This window comes from Bombus fervidus, chromosome 7 (assembly GCF_041682495.2).
Source record: "Bombus fervidus isolate BK054 chromosome 7, iyBomFerv1, whole genome shotgun sequence".
NCBI lineage: Eukaryota > Metazoa > Arthropoda > Insecta > Hymenoptera > Apidae > Bombus > Bombus fervidus.
The window spans coordinates 5034870-5055865 of record NC_091523.1 but is presented as its reverse complement, the minus strand read 5'-3'; the positions used below and the strand labels follow the sequence as shown (position 1 = coordinate 5055865).

The 20996-nt window shown below is 32.8% G+C and overlaps 1 protein-coding gene and 1 long non-coding RNA gene across 2 annotated transcripts in view; both read left to right on the top strand.

Moving 5' to 3' along the window:
- The window catches only part of LOC139988722 (netrin-1), a 111679-nt gene that overhangs the window by 75083 nt on the left and 15600 nt on the right, over positions 1-20996 (top strand). The window contains exons 3-4 of the mRNA XM_072006416.1: positions 17422-17571; positions 18882-18977. Of these exons, the coding sequence (XP_071862517.1) occupies positions 17422-17571; positions 18882-18977 (246 nt within the window). The remainder of the gene's footprint in view (positions 1-17421; positions 17572-18881; positions 18978-20996) is intronic.
- LOC139988723 (uncharacterized) lies at positions 586-3314 on the top strand. The gene is made up of 3 exons (XR_011800193.1): positions 586-1074; positions 1148-1260; positions 1973-3314. It is a non-coding gene; the product is annotated as an uncharacterized lncRNA (long non-coding RNA).

Genomic DNA, 20996 nt, shown 5'->3' with positions numbered 1-20996 from the left:
CGAAGTAATGGTATTTACCGTTGAAAAACGGAATCCTGTTTGATACACGAAATGGATACAACTGGCGAACGAAGGTGTGAAATCATCTAATTTTTTTTTATTATCGCTTCTTGTGGCTGATGCAATAAAATCAAGCGTATGTAATAATTATTCTTTCCATCCTTTATAGAACTATTTACTCTTCGTCCAAAATTCAATTTCCACCAGAAAAAATTTTAAGATTTGATAAATTCACAGGTTTGTTTTAAAAATTAAAAATATTATAACATTAAACAACTAAACTATTAATATCCCTATTTTAGGGATTGCCAAAAAAATATAGTAGAATGTTCATTTTCGAAGTGAAATATAGGTACGTATATTATACATACATATGTATATGTAGATAAATTCGCAGAATCAAGTGAAAAGCGCAAAGAATAAATGTTTATTTGTTTGTTTGTTTTTTAATAAATGTTTATTTATTATAAAACCTTTGAAATATTCAAAAGGCTCCTAAAAGCTACTATTTACGTATATAGATATTTGTATATAGATATAAAACTACTTTTTAGTTAGCGGCGAGCTGGTATGTTAGTTTCGATTTTTTACAATTTGCGACGCAGGAAGCATGGAAGTATGGAAGGTAATAAAAACTACTCTTACTGAAAAAAAAAAAAAAAAAAAAAGAAGAAAGAGAGACAGAAGGTGCCGAACGTTTGGAAAACGTAACTTGACTCTGTTGTAAGGCTGGCCAGTTGCCTAAGGGTAAAAGGTTGGGTGTAAAGTGATAACTGACACGTTCCTCTTAAGTTAAACGTATTCTGCGCTTTGTCTACCTCCGGACAAGATTCTTTCGTTGATGCATGTATTTTCGAATCGGTCGGTATGTTTCACCAGCGTACTGTTTACGGACTTGTTCAAAAAGGGAACTCGTGACGATGTCCAGACTCATTCCAGATCGTTATTTTCGTGAAGACTTGCGAGAGGAAGAAGCTTGATATTTTATAACTGCATCTGCATTCACAGCGTTGTTCTTGAAAAGATATAATCGACGATTTATCGACAGCGTAGTTGGTGTTATAAAAGATCCACGTATGTGTAATGTGGTACCTATATAGTATATGTATATCTACTGCGAACCTAACTATAGTTATCATCGTTCCAGAGCCCCACCTGCTGAGCGACGATTCATAAACCCAATGGTATGCGAGCCAAGTTACTCGTAAACGCAAACAAGCGACAGACTAATATCGCAGATTAATTGGCGTTATCCAATAAGTAAGTTGGTCTATTAATTGAATGTTTCGTGCAGTCCGCCGTGAAATTACAACTTTGATCTCTTACACATATTTGAACGTATTAAACGGTTCTCTATGGATAAACTACGATCGATCCGAATTCAGTAGAGTAATAACGCCAACGATTACGGTGATTTAACTTGTCAGGAACAAGATCTTTTGCAATACAATTTCGTTGACAATTTTGTATTAAATGTGTTAATAAACAAAATGCATGAGATATCTTGTCCGTAGCATCGTGTGAACGTGTCGTGTCGCGAGATATCTTGCCAATAGATAGGTGCGAAATTTAATAATTGAGGACAATCGAATAATAATCGGGTATCGTTGTTAGTTTATTATAATGCAGAATTAATAAAAAAGAATATAAACATATATACCGAATATGCAGCAGTGAACAAAACATACTTCATTATTCGTTTTGTACCTATTTTTTAATTAACTCTGATAATCAAGTGTCCGGCGTTACAGCAACACACTCACGCGACCAGTATTACAAGTTTCTAATCAATTTAAATACATAATTGCAAAACACAAGAATTCTCTTGCGCGTAATTACTCGGTGCATTAATAACGAACGGAGGAAAGGATCGTTAAGATTGTTTCTATCTCTGATGCTTAACTGTGAACAAGACAATTTACACAAGAGTGGAACTGCTCCGTACGATATTTATGTCGTTCAATTCCCGTAGACACTCGGCAGTCGATCGATCATCGCTTAATGAGAGCCAAAGTTAACGTGCTGCGAGTGATGAGAAATGAGTTAATTAGCATCCCAGGAGAAAGTTTCGCGTCTTTTTCTAGGCGGATTTAATACTGGCCATTGATCGAATATCGTGTCAAATTAAACTGTTTAATAAACCAAGATATCTTCATATCTCAAGATAGCGATCGAAGAAATAACCTAGCCCATTTAATGTTTACACGTACTCACGAGAGCAAAAATCTTTTCGAAAACCAGAGATTAATCGTCTACCTGATTATAAATGAAGTATAATTTCTCCAAAGGCTATCTGTTAATGATCGATGCCATAAATATATTGGAGTCAAATTTTTAAAGCGAATATGTTATTAGATAGTATAACGAAATCGCTTTTTTCCTATTATGTTATGATATTATGTAAAAATTGAAACAAGTATTTATTCCATCTAATGTACTTATTCTCTAATGCAAGAATATGAACTGATGTAAAAAGGGATTCGATACTATAAATTTATCGTTTCTGCTACTTTTTATCGAATTTATAATAATTTAAAATTAATATTATTAATTAATTTATTATGTGTATGAAGAACATGTGTAATTCTTTTACACGTGTAATAGTCAAAAGGTAAATACAGATACATGTATTGTTTTTAATATTACTATTTAATTAAGTAAACATACGTGAGCACATAGTACTCACGTACACGGCATAATAAGTGAAATGTATTCGTTATTTGATTTGATATACCCAAATACTGAAACGGACAAGAAGTAAAACTAAACAAGTGAATAAACATATGTAACGTGAAATAGTTATTATACATAACACGCCTTAATGCATATTACAGGGATTAAGAAATATGTAAACGATAACACAACATCGGAAAATAGTATAAGACTGTTCATTCATAAATAACTATTTTTTTTTTACACACTATGATTCGCACACGCGTACTTTAAATTAATGCACATTGAAACAAATTCCACTGTTCCTGTTTGCTTCGATATTTTATGTCATATATTCGTTACACGTTTGCATACATAAAAATTAATATTAATAAGATATGAACGTGTTTTGACTCTCATAATACCTTTTTCACTAAATATTTTTAAATTCGTAAAACACTGATATTATAAAATGTTCTGAAATTGAACGAAGGCTCAACCAATAAGTTAATAAATTTGTATTGTCATTACTATTAAAATTTCAATATAACTTGTAAATTTTTTTAACATGATTGATGATTTGAAATTTTCCATCTAACTAAATTATTTCACAACTTTTAATACATTGTTAGTCGATCATAAGTATATTCACGTTTTGATGTACAAATATGTACATATATTATATATCCCTGTTTGCATATGCATCAATTTATGCAGTTATTCAAATATAAATTGTATAATTTGTTTTCGTAAGTTATTATATATTAAATTGGATCTTGTTGTGTATTAAAGCGGATAATAACGTGTATTGTACTGGTGATTAAATGACTTTTAAAAACATTGAATATGACATTTGTCACGACCAATTTTTGATAAACCTATTTCATATTTATAGACTTATTAAAATAATATCGCGTATGTGCTTCAGTTTGTATAAGAGATACACCACATTTCGTGCAACTAAATTATATGTAAACCAATTAATGAAATTCATTTACATTTGAGAATTTTCTTTTTTACTCTTTTGTGAAAATAACTGCTAAGATACGTTAGTTTTTTTAAATAAAATAATCAATCAACGACGTAGCAAATTTAATAATACAGACATATACGATTGATACGATTTATGTATAATAAAATATATATAATATTTGTTATTACTCGTTTAGCTATCGAAATGAAAGTAAGGATCTAATCGGGCAAAATTTTCGCTCGTTCTAACATTGAACTTTATTATGCAAACATCTATAAAGGAGGATAAACTGATTTCGTTCGGTACGATTAAAGACCAAATCTTTGTTCCTGCTTCGTAATTACGACTATGAAGTCGATAAACAAACCCGTAAGGTTCCTGCAAAACGAGCAAGACTAATAGCTTAAAGGTAACTTTTCCGAAGGAAATACATAACGAGCATTTCCGACCAACAGTTACCTCAACGGACTGTCTGAGCAGCTGAGAATTTCCAATCATCTTTGATTCTTACCGTTCTCTCTCCCTACGTGATTTCTCTACACTTCTCTTAAAATTCAAATTTCCACTACAACACGATAATTATGTACAGGTAATAACTTTTATAAATTGAATTTATAAACTTTGCATATTCTTTTACTTTTCGACGTATCACCAATCTTTTTATCAGAAAAATTTGCTTTACGTGACAAATAAGTGGCAACTGAACTTTGATGGAAATTTTAGTTAAAAATTGTGCGATATAGTAGTTATATTATTTCAAAAGATAATTTCAGGGATACACATAGGGATGTACATAGGTATGTGATTCACTTACTTGAGAGCTTTGAAGATACATAATTGTTTGTACAATGTCGAATCAAACTTGAAATCTAAAGCCTTTAATATAGGTACACTTTTCTTACTTGCTATGAATATTGTATATCTATTTCCTTATTAAGTGAAATTATTAAAATAATACCTACTTACAATTAGACACGTCAAGTTAAGCTATGATAGTACTTCTTTTAACAGTTATTTTTATTGCGATGTAAATGTATTACTTTAACGACATAATTATATGATTAATTATTGAATGAACGGCAAATAAGATGGAAAACCATTGGCAGAGGATCTCACTTTCCACGCCGATCATTGCATCGAATAATTCTTATCTAATTCCATTGTTTCAGGTATGTAGGGACAAGCTCTCAAGGGTTTTCTAATTTTATTTCTGCAACAATAAACGCTTTTTCTGAACTTGGTGAGTGACTTTGTTGCAATTATTGTTCTTTTCATACCTCACAATCAGTTTACCTCATGAATACGTATTATATGCATAAGAGAATAATGGGAACTTTATAAACATTTACCTTTCTTTACATTGAAATATTATCAAAACTCAATCGAAGATCACGTTACCGAATTTGTTTATAAGCAGCAAAAATATTTTATAAAATTCTTCGAATTAATTAATTGTAATTGTAAATAAATTATCTTCGAATTTTTTAATTACAGAAGTATATAAATTTGTTGACAGAAATAAAATGAAGATTAAAAATATTCTCCTAAATTTTAGCAATATCAAAATATTAAAAAGTGTAAAAAGTGCTTAAACGTTAAAGAACTTTACATGCACAATAGTAGACGCACAAATAATAAATTTCAATGTCATCTAAGGAAATTGTCAATAGACTCTATATTTCTCTAATTAAAAAGCATTGCATTGCAAAAATTAATAGTTTTATAGTTCTATAGTTATAGTTCTAAACAACAGCCGTTTAACCACGTGTTTAAAACATCTATAATCTCATAAGAAGATTTTTTATAGAATTACAGCCTATAGAAATTGCACAAATTTAAAAAATAAAAACGAAACCTAGAAGTACATAATAAAAAAAAAAGGTCATTGTACACGACTGGATTGGTCTTTTAAGGGCATTGACCAGTCGCGGAGTACATAATGTCGTGCTTGCAATTGTTCGATTGTCCTGACGCGTGCTTATGCGTACACTGGCCTTAATTCGACGGTCGTTTATGGTGACGGTGACTCACTTTCTCGTACGGCATTTGTGTCCGCGAGACGGACGAATATTATTACGCTAATAGCTAGCCATAACCATAACCTTTGCGCACCCTTGCGTGCTAATTTCTTCCGGAAAAATTTTCTATGAACAAACGATATTTCAAAAAGTCTAGCGGAGGATGATCTAAAATCCAAATCGATCTTTCGATAGAAAATGAAAGGAGCGTTACAAATAATTGCTTGTTGATTCTTTAACTTAACCCGATTGAATTCGATTATATTGCGTTACAATTTACGTACACATATTCAAGGTACTACTCCATGTTACGCAAGCTTGCCGATTAATTTCTACTCTTTTGCGCACTCAAGTACAACTTTGATCGAAATTTCACGTACATATACGAACACGTATAACACCTACTTACAGGGTGAAAAAAAAGAGTACTGACTATTTAATAGTAAAAATATTTGAACATTTTAAAAATATTTATATCTATAGTAAATTATTTCTTCTAGGTGATGTACATTGTACATGTAGCTATGTACTTATCATAAGGCAATAGTTTCATAAAGTTCTGTGAGAGTAAAGAAATAAAAGGGTGGTGATCTACTCTGCCTTGTTATTACGAGTAGGATAAATTTCAACTAAATTTCAACAAAAATTATATCATTTCATTAAATCCTATCATATAGATATATGTACATAAACATTTATGCATATATTCATGTACGCATCGAGTATCTATATATACTATATTCTATATAGATACATACATAGCTACGAATCAGGTCGCTCGATTGCGTACAAAAATTGTAGGATCTTCTTACTACGTTTAATAATTCGGCAAGTCCATGACATCTCATATTTCTACGTCAGTCAATCGGAACTGATCGTATATCGTTACTCAAAATTATCCGTAAATATGATTGACAATCGCGATTGACCCTGTGTGCATACAAACGACAGTCCTTGACAAAGATCGATGAATTCCAAACCTGTTTCATACTTTGTATTCGGTATTGATCTGCAATCATGGTTGACTACGCCTTATTTTGATTGAAAACGTATCCGATTTTTATAATCTGAGAAGCTTCCATTTGCTTATCCGAAGCATATTAATAATCTTAGTATAATCATAGTACTTAATCATAGTATATTGATCTGCAGAAAATAAATATTTTATTTTAAGAAGTTGTTTACCAGTTATTTTAATTATTATATCACTTATACTATTATATACTAATATGACATATATACACTATATGAATATATATATTATACTTTCACCCTCAGCACTGACATCTTCGATCGTTTTCCAGATGACGATCCATTCTATTACCTTCGAATTTTCAATTTCGTTTATTCGTTAGGTAACAGGAATCTCAACGGCCCCGGTGTGAAAGAATATGAAACGCAAATGTCGTTTCCGATAAATGTCAAACATAAATGCAGCCTTGGGCAATCATTCCATTCTCTGCGTCGCACGTCCGCGGTCCAAAGAAGCCGGTCGATAAAAAAATGATCGACTGCCTGTTCATATTGTAACGGCCGATCGGGGAACAAGTTTTGTCAAAGAGATATCTTCTATAAGATATCTATAATTATACATCAAACGACGTATGTAGGTTTAAAAATTGTAATGGCATTTCTTTCAAGTTCCTCCATTTATTTTTTCAGCACGAAATGTTTCGTTAGTTTAGCATTTAGTGTAACATAATATTGCTTCACCCATCCGGCCTGTTTGAACTCGTTGAACTTAATACCGTACATTTAATTGCTTGTAGTAAATTTGTAGAACAGAAACGCAACATTCTTTATAAATTGTATATAGATATATCAATAATAATATATCTATATATAATGTATAATATATAATTAATAAATAATTAATATTTTTGGTTAACAAGATCTAGCATCTTTATTTTCGATAGAAATTATCTTCTCAGAATATCTACTATATAAATATATGTATTTGATATTTAATGTAATATTCAATGTTTAACTTCTTTTGCGTTATAAAAGAATTAGAAATTATGCGACAAAATAGGTACTAAATTCGACATTAATTTAATGGAAAGGATATTCTTTTTTAACGAGTATGATGCAACGCGTATAATATTTCATATTAATATTTATTATTTCATATCCATCTATAAATTTTACTAAATTTTTAAACCAAGGAAACTAAAGTGTTTTCGAAACTAGAATGGTTAATGGAATTAGGATAAAATTTAGCGGTCGCATATTTTTCGTATCTTATCTCTCTCAAGTGTCGTATATTAAACAACGTTAAAATTAACAAGTCCCCGATGACATTAGGCGACGGGTTTCTAACTTTAATCTAAATAACGTGATTTGTCACGGATTATTAGCGTGCCTGTATGTATTAGGTTAGCATATGTGAAATGCCGTTTTCTCAAATAAAATTTTAATCGTTTATAGTTTGCTGCAAACATCATATACATGCATAGGGTGCGGCTGAAAATGTTGTATAAGAGGCCAGATAGTAATTCCTTATGCAAAAGTAGATTAAACCCTGAACTGAATTAACTCGAAAGGGTTGTAGCATCTTATATACACCAAAATAATATTTTATTTCTCTCGGATTTTGTGCGAACGATCACAGTTGTTCAAATTGTCATAATAATCGCACAGTCGTTTTCTTCTTAAGATTATGTGATAAGAACAATATTAATTAAATCCTTGGTGTTTCCATTCCCGTTTCAGTAATTTATCTGTACAAAAGAGAATTGACATTGATTGGAATGCTTCGAAACGTTATACACGATACCTTGAAATAGTAACGGAATTTTTCATGCAGGATATCGAGGAGAGACGTTATTATGTCGCTTTAAGTAGTAGCCGGTTTTGTCAAACACTGACAGTAATCGTCGATGCGTGTCATGCGATAATTTCAAGCTGATAATATTAAATGACAGAGCGCCAAAGAAATCCAAATCGATCTAGTTTAAATAGATAACTAAAATCTGTATCGTTCTAGTTTATGTAGAACTAGCAAAATTTATATATTGATTAACGTACCACGGATCTATCTTTGATGGAAGTTCAACTTGTTAAACCAAACAAGAATTACAAAGATCGAAAAATGAAAAACGTATCAGTTAGATCCGATCTCGTTTATTTTTAAATATTATAAATAAGCGTGTACAACGAATAAGAAAAAGAAACGGAGAGATGCTATTCAGTGAAAATACATAATATAATAGGTACTAAAGTAGGGATGTTCCATGCTGCAAGCATTGTTTTCGCATTCCGGGAAAAATCGTGGCCAGACGATCTAAGAAAAGGAAAGACGCGAACATTCTGACGATATAACGACCCGTACACGAAGATGTAAGTTTGCGAAGTGAATCGAGTGCATAATGCGTCGGTGCCATGCCGTGGGTCTACATTCTACGGTCTACAGTCTACAGTCTACATAGGTCTCTGCAGCAGCTAAGAGGCTCTCCTCACGCGAACGTGTTTACATAAGATGGGCCAGGCCCATCGTTATTGCATACTCCCGCCACAGGTGGGTATCCTTACTTATACACGTGCCAGCGTGTACAGTGTGCAGTGTGCACGTACTAATCACACAACTACGCTACTACATGGAGAATGGGAGCTAAGTAGCGATGGATGTGAGTAGCATCCCCATTTCGGGACACTTTTCGATGCAAATTTTCCGCTGGGCTTTATGTACTGAACGATTAACTACGGGACGCAACATAAACGTACTACCTATGAGAGTTCAGGAATTTTAATCAAGCACCTGGACAATAATTCGGAATAATTTCACTGAAAAATTTTAAAAGTCCTTTTAACTATATATATGAAATAATATATATGAAAACTCTTTAAATAATTTTCATATATATTATCAGACTATTATGATACCATTCCAATTAGAATAGTTGACTTTCTTTTCATTATACGAGAGAGAATCATTTTATGTATATCATTCAAGTAAATATAATTTGAAATTATAGCAGACAGTTTACCTGCAATTTATTTATATACGAACTAAACTGTAGGAAAAAAAAAAATATATATATATATATATGATGTCGTGACCAATTTTCACAAATCTGCATTTAAATTTCAAGTTCTCTAAGAGAAAATGTCAATTTCTACGTAACTAATATTAGCCGCATAGAAAAGGATTTTGACAATTGTTCTCCGACGATAGTTTTCCCTGGCCACGTTCAAGGAAATACTACAGTCATCGTATATTGATCTTTCTGATGTGGCAAGAAGCATGCAGATATGACGAAATACGAATTTCGTGCAAGGAATTTCAATGAGAATATGCTTTCATGACGTTGACGTTCTATCCACCCTATGTACACGAAGGGATAACAATGTGCTGAGTTTCACGTATTTGATTGAAGAAAAAAGAACGAAAAACGGAGGTAGGAACGAGGAAGAAAAACTGCCCTGAATTATGAATCCGAATTTCTTCGACACAGAGTCTGATTACGGGGGTTGGAAACGCAAGGCGAACCGAATCCAAAATAGAAGGCCGCTCTCTCGTCGTGAGTGTCGTGACGCGAATATATCAACCAGTATACGAGCGTGTCTCGAATCGGATTTGAAGGTTTTTCTCGTTTATGCCATACGAAAGCACGACTTAAGATCGAAAGAAAAGGAATAACCTTGTCCCGTTAGGAACAACACATTCGAAGCATGTTACTTTTACGCTATTCGTTCGCATATTTAACAGCAATCGAGAATTAGTCCAATATTCGACTACTGTCTACATTCAATTTTCTTGAAGACGAAGCCTTAAACAAAAAAAGATGTATTCTACACTTTTTATTTTTAATCTTCAATATTAAAAATGATGAATATTAAAGATTAAAACGATGGATTTCGTGAAGATAGGATTCTTTTATGGAAGCAGGATAAAATGACGACAGACAAGTGTAGAAAATGAAAGAAAATATATTATTGATATGCATTCTTAATATGCATTTAATTCCATCCCCTACAATTACTCTCTGTCTAGATATAAAGAAAACACATCAGCCAATAGGAAATTATTTTTCCATCATCTTGACGAGGCACTGGGGGCTAGCAATGACATCGTTCAATCACTCTTCGATGACAGGTTTCGAAGATAACGAAGCAATTTCGCGCGATGTTATGGTGATTGCTTTATTCAATATTCGATATATCAACGACCGAATGATATCGAGGCTTCTCGGATTGCGTGGAATTTTCGGAAAATTCGGCTGTTAAATGAGCCGTAAGTCCCGGGGAGGACTAGACTTTATCGATTGGAAAAGAGTGGACGATTTACCATGATAATAACAAATAATTCGAGTTTTTATCAAATACGTTAAGATAGAGAATTTTATTTGAAATTATTTTATTATTATAAAATTAAGAAAATATGCTTTGGAAAAAGAATGGTTATCGAATTATGAATGTGAATTTTAGAATCGAGATATAAAAATTGTTTAAATATAAAATTATATAAAAACTAACCCTCTTTTTAAAAAGATATCTACGACTTTTACATTTAAATATCTGTATCAATGATTAATAATGATACTTTCCAAGATAAATCATATTCTACTTCTATTAAGCTTTCCAAAGGACACATCTTTGATATACAGAAGAATTTTCACATCAGTTTTATTCTTCAAGCGAAAATTCATGTTCCAATTATAATAGAAGCAACCCCGATTTTAACAAGAATCTTGAATCTAAAGAAAGCGTCTTTGAGCAACAGTCAGATAGCTGACAATCTAAGAAACGTTGTTCTTCTATCACAGAGCGGATAATACAACTGGATTTTCATATGCCATTTCCCATTTGTTTTACTAAGTGGGAAAAGAAAAACATCCTCGACGTAAGAGACGACGGGAATTTCCTTGGAAAGATGGAGTAGAGTATAGAGTGTAAAGGGACGAGATCAACAGAGGGGGAACTGTTCAGGCTTCGATGGATCGACATTATCGAGCAACCCGCACCCAGGTTTACTCGAGGGAAATCAGCCTGATAATCCGATTAATAAATTGGCTGGCATCCACGCGCCGCATGTACCGATCGTTGTTCTCGATTTAATTGACTATCTTTCTGTACGATCCATTTATTACTCTCAGTATCACGTGTTTCGTCCGTTCAAGTGCTTTAATCTCGTAGGCGCAGGGAATTTACGGGCTTTCCTTTTTTTATCGTCACAATATCGTGTCACATATTCGTAACGGATTTTATTCAAAAATAAAAATATATCGTCTTGTTTTCTCTTCCAGGGAACAGTAGATAGAACCAGTCCTTTCCTATTCGGTTCTCAAGAATCATCTATACTTCTGAAAGAACAGTGTTTTTTATTTCCATTTCTAGAATCTTTAATATAGGTAATAATAACGATAGTTGGTCTTTTAAAAATTAATGTAATATCTGAGTAATATCTAATTTATCGGAAGTAATCTGATATTTTTAAAAACACTGCTATCCATGTATCGATGTGTCTATTTCTCAAAACAAGTCTTTCTGCTTTATCAATTTTCAACGATATAACGAAAGCCGTTAATTTTCCATTCGATATCCTATACATCCATATGAAACGATCCATTGCATTAGTGTTTACGTTACGACTTCACTTATAGCGTGACGTAATTTCAACAAACGTAAGTTGATTTTAACGAGTCCTACGCGCATGAAGTCGAATAGTAGCGAAAAATTTCTTATAATCCGAGATGTATGTATAAAACTCCATATTTTATATACCACTGTACCTACTTAATTCGTTCTGTTACACAAGTTATTCTCACGTTATTTTTCATTTTTTAAAGATAAACATTAATATCTCGTATAAATAAAATAAAAAATATAATTTATAACAACGAGTTTAAAGTAGTAGCTTACGCAGATGAATTTTTCTTATTTCCCAAGCGACGGCAAACAATATTATTTTGACGAATTCCCTTGCTGAAAAGTATTTTCATTGACTTTCATCTACCGAAGGCTGCAAGGTTTCTTACAACCAAATCTGGGACCGGATGTTGTTGATACACAGCAGTTAGTCGAAACGAAGGGTGCTGTGATCTTACGAGACTGAAGAAGAACGTAGGTAGAGAGTAACCATCAAACGACCCACGTGCTACCTGCTGCGAGCAAAAACAAGTGGGTGATTTCAGTATGCAAATTCGTTGCCAGATTTATCCCATCTTCTTCCTTAAACGAATTGAGTAGACACGTAAAGATTTATCCTACAAATAATAATGAATATTGATGCAAAACACGTGCTAGGGATTTCATATCACCTATTTAATCAATTATTAATTGGGAAATTAATCATTATGATTTTTCATGTCGAAAATGAGTGTAAACGAACAGGTAATATAGTTACTCTTATAACTATTACTACTATTAAATACGAGTAGGTGTCAATTGTTGTATTTTATCAGAAATTTCATATTACTATCTATATAATTTTTACTTGAAAGAAATAGGTGAACAAAAAGATCTGCAATTGTTACTGATTGTAGCAGTTTCGCACGATATTTGCACGTTTCTAGTATTTGTTTTAATATTTATCCACTGCTTTTCGTGTTTTACATTGCAATAATAATAATATATGTGTACTAATATATATTTGTATGTATAAAAGTATAGTATATGTATAGAACATGTGTGTGTGTGCGCGCGCGCGTATTATGATAAAATGAGATCTATAATTTATATTAAATACTCTATCTTGTTATCGCCACTTGAAGAAAGATAAAGGCGTAAAAGGTAATTTCTTGTATTTGCTTGGCGAACATGTCACAAACATTTTTTCATGACAAGGATCGAACTTACATAGTTCATAGCTTTCTTTTTAGATGCAAAACAGAACAAATCCGTCGGGATAAATCAAGAAGCAAGCGCGAATCAGAAACTAGAAGCAGTGAACGCTCTTTATTGCATTTTCCCCTTCGACAGAGGCGTTCTTAATAACTCTGGTTAATCCTTTAAAACCCTTTTGTAAGTTTGTTGATGCACTCAACTCGTTAATGTACCATAACTTTTTCAACGTCTAAAAAACGAGGGAAAGTGAGAGTACGACGAGGAAGAAACCTAGCAAGGCCAACTTGACCCTCCGCGGTAATCGGCTTAAAGCGCCTTAACAATTTCATGTAGATATCCGGATATAAATACGTATAGGTCTACTGTTGTAAAAGTGGCCTGGTAAGTTGAATTTATGAACGTCTTTCCCTCTTTTGCTTTTCCAGCGCGTTAAACCGTAATCGCGACGAATGCAGCATTTGCGTTTTCCACCATTGCAATTATATTTTTTGCCGCTTCGTAATACGAGGGTCGGATCGTATAATATTTTATATTTCCTTGAATCAGCTTAACATTTATTTTAAAATTGATCAAAACTTTCTTCCCGTGTATACATCGTATGTATATATATACATACGTGCAATTTATTTCAAATATTCAGTGAGAATGTAGAATTCATAATACTTACTCTGTTTTGTTACTTCAAATTTCAATATTACGCCGAAATATTCAATCATATAAATAATATCATATACACGTACATATATGGTAGCCCTCTTTTCTTCTAAGATTCTCCCTCCATCAAAACAACCAAAAAATGAAAAGAATATCGTTAATATTCATATAATATTCCAACTCTTTAAGAACGAAAATACCTACATTATTGTTACAAAAACGCATCGAAGATGAAAACACAGCGTTTCATTCACTTCCATAAGATAACAAACGGAGATAGAAAACTGGAGGAAATGTTTCCTCGACTTGCACTTCAAGGTCGAATAGTGAAAGACTCTCTTGTTAAAGGCTCCAGAAGGACGATAGTTCCATTTTATTTAACGTGAATTCTCATTAAACTCGTAAAAGAATGAAAACGCTTTGAGCTCCGATGATGGAGAAATTCCTGTGATTCGGCTCAGAGTACAGGAACAGGCATCTGATTTTCTTTTCGATTAAAAGCCATAGAGAGATCAAAGTCTCGAAGGGTGTACACGGCTGACCTAACAAACGACTTTAATCAAACGTTACACTAAAATAGCGCATTCGTGAAGAAAATAAATTTTCCCATTTTCATATGTAAGGAAAAGAAACAAAAAACGCGTGTGTAGGTGCAATGTGCAAATTTTTAAAAACTGGCTAGAGATTGACTAGAAACGTTCGAATTCCTGATTACACGGACCATTTTAATAGGATAACTTGATCGAAAAACGTCGTGCGCAGATTTCTCACGGATCGATGTTCGATGCATGCAACGATACAAACTGTCGGAACGCGTTTCGCAAGGGTCACGGGGAACGATCGGTCGAATAGCGTGCTCAGGAAGCACAACGGAGCACCGTAACTCACGTTTACGCCTGTAAAATGAGCAGGCATACCGGCGTGTCACTTATTGCTAGCTAATATAAACATGACTCCGAGACACCTACGAGAATAAAGAAAGTACATGCACCGCTCGTAAATCATGAGCATTTTACATTTTACTCGCGTTACGCCTTGTTACAGTCGATGCATAGAACACGCGCGTTTAAATGGCCGCGTGATAATTGAGAGGATCGCCACGAAAAAAACATTCGACATGACGGTTTGATTTCCTGGAGATCGACTCTCTCGCGTCAGTGGTGGTAAGTTTCGCGGCTGACGTTTCGTAACGAGTTATATAGGAAAAAATGAATTCAAAGCAACAACAGAAGTAAACAGAATAGAAATTATAATTTACCACTATACACGGACACGTTTAGTTTATTGTACGATAAGTATAAATTCCTAATAGTTAATAAAATAAATCACTGCTCGTTAAATGATAATATCTATAATAAAAAATAATCGAAATGAAAAAAGGTAAAAATAAATAACGATTTAAAGACATAAGCGAAACTGTTATCTGCTTTTGTTAAATTAATTTGAGAATACTACTGCTAACTTCTCGAGCACTTTTCCATTTGGCCACGGTTAAAATTCTCTTCTGTGCTCATGGTATGAATGTGGAAGAAGCGTGAACCGGTTGTTCGTCCCTTCGGCAGTCTCCTCAAGATTAATCCGTTTCGCGGAAGTGCAAATGGTCATTTCGTATTCATGTTGTAGAGATTGTATTCCTATCTGGACTGACCATCGCCGTTCATTGTCGCTTTAATATCTTTTCCCGAATTATTTTATATTTATTTTTTTCGCAACCGCATGTAATTTTAAAATTAATAAAATGAAAATTGAAAATACTTCGAGCACCCACTTTTACATTTGCTTCCTTTTTATTCTCAACTTTTGATGATCGATATAGTCTTTGATGACATAGTAATTTTAAGTAGCAAATGGTAAAATCATACTGGCAGTAAAATATTTAAACTTTCGAACGACGAATTACTAAGAATAGTTTGCAAAACGATACTTTACGAATGTCTAAAAAGATACCGAAGAGTAGAATTTAATCGTGAAAGCAACAGGTCTTTTATTGTACAATTTAGTAGATATACTGTAATATATTATATTACTATCTATTGTACTTGTCCTAGTCATTCTTCGTTTAATGTATCAATCTTGACCGATGTAGAAATATTAAAATAATGTCATTAGGCCCAATACTCGGCACACGTTAGTCGAACATCTCTAGTTGTAAATAGTCAAGGAAAAATATTAAAATTTGTAATATTTGCAATATTTGTATATATATCGCATATATTTGTAATATTTGCATGTAAAACTTTAAAAAGGGAGGAGAAAAGGAAGATGAAACGATCAGTAGTTATTCACAGATGAACAACAAGCTCATTGTAATACTGCATACAAATGCAATAACAGTTTTACTGTAAAATACCATAGCCAATTGTAAGTGGAAATAGAATAGAAAAGAAGTGAGCCAAGAGGGAAGGGAAAATGGAAATGCAGACGAGCAACGACCGACAGAGCTTTCGAGAGTCTCCTCCTAAATTTTCGCGGTGATGCACTCGGCTCGAAGTGCAATCGTAATTAACCGCTTTTCAGTGTCTCTCTCGCATGAAAAATACGAGCTTGCATAAGTAAGTGGGCAAAAGGAACGTGTCAAGCTGGCTTTTCGAGCGAACATTTCTCCCTCGATTTTGCTTTTAGCCTCTTTCCACCTCTCTTAATCCCGGATGCGCTGAATGCGAAAACACTGATCAATGAATAAACGAGTGACATCGGGAATTATAACTTTCACGTGACTAGCGCCCGATTATTGAAAGAAAAGGTGATTAAAGAATGGAAATGAGGAATAAATTGATGAAATTGATCGATCTTATTATTATTATTATATATAATTAATTGTTTAGGTAATAGATCATTATAAAGTAATATTAATTTGACTTTCGTTAGATTTTCCAAACGATAAAAGGTACGTGTTATTCGTACTGTATTAACTCTTTGTAGCATCTGTAATTGGTGATTTTTATGGATTGCAAAGATTCTTACAGATTCTCTTATTACAAGCGCAAACTTGCATAATCTGTATCTCTGTTCTTTATCTAGTTATATCGTACATTTAGTCAGAAAGCAAGACATATATATTAATTGTTTTATAATATCTTATTAATAAAATCACAAACCTCATAAAGGAAAATAATTACTGTACTTAAATTTCTTGAAAGTTAAATGTTATGGTATTATGTTATTAGTATTATGTATCTATATGTATATCAAAAGTAGCACGAGTTAAGCGCGTGGAATGTTTAGCATTATATAAAAGCTTATAACACCAATTATTTTCTGGATATATCTAATTATTTACTACAACTAATAATATAACTATAATTAACCATCCCTTATTTTGCATGTTGCGTGTTACAGCGTGTGACTGTCATCCGATCGGAGCTTCCGGAAAAACTTGTAACCAAAGTACTGGCCAGTGTCCGTGTAAAGACGGAGTAACTGGTACCACTTGTAACAGATGTGCCAGAGGTTACCAACAGAGTAGATCGCACATTGCACCTTGTATCAGTAAGTATACAAATTCCCTAAAGCCTTAAGGCATTAAGATCTTCATATTTCATGTGTTCTTATTCATTTAAGTAGAAGATCTACGTACCTTATATGATATCACCAAATGTTTGATGTATTACGAGATAAATACGCAGTCGAAATTAATTAGTCACATATATTGGAAATTGATAATAATAATAATAATAGTAATTTAATATTTAATAACATTCTTTAAATTGTTACTCCAGACAGCAGTTTATATTTCTTATAACCGATTATCAACTTTTTCTACACCATTGATAATCTAATAAATTGACTGCGTATATATATAAGTATGTATGTAGCAGAATTAATTATGTCCAGTATATCGCAGTGCACCATTCCCTATAGAGTTTATCCTAACTTGTTATACACATAGGGACCCTTGCATTAAAGCTGAAGCATTCTTCGATACACTGGGCGATCAAGAAGTATTCATTACCTTCTTATTAATTAAATGCCCATAAAAATATAGCCCTTCTATAATGAAATTCATAAATATGTATGTCACAGAAATATGTATGACAGTCGATATAAATAATTTCTAAAAATGTTAGAATATATTTTATCTGAAAATTTATTCTTATATCAAAAAGAATTTGCTGTAATAGTATTGTACATCTGTCATTGATTTATTATGACTAACAAGCATGTAATCTATGAACAGTAAAACACGTAATTTTTAAAAAAATGTTGGATACGAACTATTCACATATTTCTTATAACAAACAAAAAAAGAGAATTCTACTACGTAGAATGATGTAGTAATTTTGATAAAATATAACGAAATATGCATAATACGATTTCAAAATATACAAAGTATAATTATGTACATAAGTATTTTTATAATCTTGACTCTACTTCATTTTTAACTAAAATGTAAGAATTTTCCAATAAATGTTAACAACGCAATCAATGTAAAGTCAGCAATGCAGGATAGTAAAACAATGACCCAATTGGAAATTTTCGTTATTAGGATACTCGGTATCTAACGAAACACACGAAAACTCCAACATTCCATTAACAGTTCAGACAGCAAAGGATCACTCGAGACGCAAGAAAAAATGGCATGAAATTTTCGACCGTAGCCGTCCTGTTTTTAGAAGCGATCGATCGATCAACGAGAAGGAACACGCGACCGTTCGAACGTGTTATCGCACGATCGCGCGTCCAATTAGGCAGAATTTGCGAATACGAAAGAGGAAACCGTGTAGCCTTTTAGAAGAGATACGAGCTGTATTTAGTGTAACTTTTCGTCAACGATTTCACATTTATTTTCCTTCTCGCAGAAATACCGAGGGTTGTGCAGACTCAAGGGACAGCTGGTGAGGAGAGCGGAGAACACGAAGACGACGACGACGAGCGCGGTTACGATGGACGAGCTGGTAAGTAATATCAAATCAACAAACGTGACGTATTTTATGAAATTGCTTTAATTCTTGATACTTAACACTTTCTGCCCGTGGGAAAAGACACCATGACTGTGAAAAGTGCCATTTATTAATCGCGTATTAGTAATCTTTACGAATGATATCTTGAGGCTCGAGACTCGAGACTCGAGACTTTGAGGGAAGAAAATGAATAGAAACAACTGTTTCATTGTTTCTAAACGAATTATACATAATGTATGTTTCAAACAACACTTTAGTACTAACAATAAGCTATAACTGTTTCGTGTAAATATATGCAGGCTGTTTGTCACGTTTCTCAACAAACCATACTAACCGATATAAATACAAATAACGCAGATTATTAATCGTTATTATTAATCATAATTGATGTATTGATTTATTAACGAATTAATGATAACTAAATATAAACGATATGAAAAGCGATCGATAAGAAATACGCATATACGAAAGTACATAGAAAATAATAACATTTTTCTGTAGCGGGAAAAGAATCTGACTTATTTGTAATTTCCGCTATAATATTCCCATAAACAGAAATACTCATAGTAGATACATATAGGAAAATGCAGAAAAGGAAGACTAGAATGTTTATACTGATACAAACTCGCTTGCCACGTGGCAGTATGGAATGTAAGCATAATATTAATTTGGCAGACGCGACGTAAAGAGAGAGAAAGAGAGAGGGAATAGAGGGTTGGAATGTCTAGCCGCTTGGTCGCAGCCTCTCAGCCACCCTAATGGCTTAATTAAAGCTACCCTCACTTGCGGCTTGCCCATTTGCTCTAAGTTTCCAACGGCCTACTTGTACAGTTGTACGAGCATAAAATTTACCGTTTTTATTCACACGTGTGTAGTGTGTACACAGGAATAAAACGTAACATCAAATCAAATTGTCTATGTAATCATTTACGGTTATATCGGCTATTTATTCGTTCTAAAATCTTTAGTTTTTAATTTTTACAATTTAGTAACGTAATAATACACATGTTTAATTATTATTAAAGCAAATGTATTTTTTCGAAAATACCTATACCATATTCATATTGTTTAATTTAGTTAATGAAATTACGAATAATTCTGAAAGGAGATACAATAACACGTTCAAATTTCTATCTCGAGAAATGCTGGGATTAAAAGGAAAAGGTGAGAGTAATCATATTATATTGCTTAATTGCAGAATTATTTGCTATTATTAGTACAATACGATAAATCGTCAAATACTATGATACAATTTATTAAACCTAATTATAAGATATACATATATATGCATTCCTCGTACTATTAATATAAATCTTAAACGTATCTTATTCGTTTTCCTTCGTTCTGTCAGCTCTATTACTATAGATAATACTAACAAATTTCAGCTATGAGTATCGTTATCAAAAGAAATATGTTGAGTATAACAACAATAAATAACGACGCATTATCCTGTCCCGTAGACATGTTCAATAGTAGGATCAAGTATCATATCATTGCCCCGAGGTTCCAGTTACTCCCACTATTACATATTACCATCTCGACGCAATAATTTGCAGATAAGAGGAGCTCAACTTTATGAGAGTAGATATAGTTATTGTCGCTGATGAATGATGTATTTCCTTCGAATAAAACCAATAGTCCTATTTACGAACAGCATTGTTATTCTGAAAGATACAGAAGTGTAATATGTAAAGCAGAAGTGTAAATACGTCCTCGGAGAAACACCTCCTTAGATGATTTTTAGCTTTTCGTACGTAATGTCGAGCGATAATAACTTTTTTCAACGGTAACGATAATTTTAAAAATAATATAGAATAAGCACCCTTTTCAAATCTACAAACAATTTACTCCGTTCTGTGAATTTTATCTATTACATATATTACAAAGACGATCGCTATATTTTTTTAGTAAATGATTCTTCAATTTATACCTGTTAAGAAATGAACGCAATATCTGGCATATTAAATTGAATTGTATTTTCGTTCCAGCAATCTTCTTTCAAGTACAAGTTAA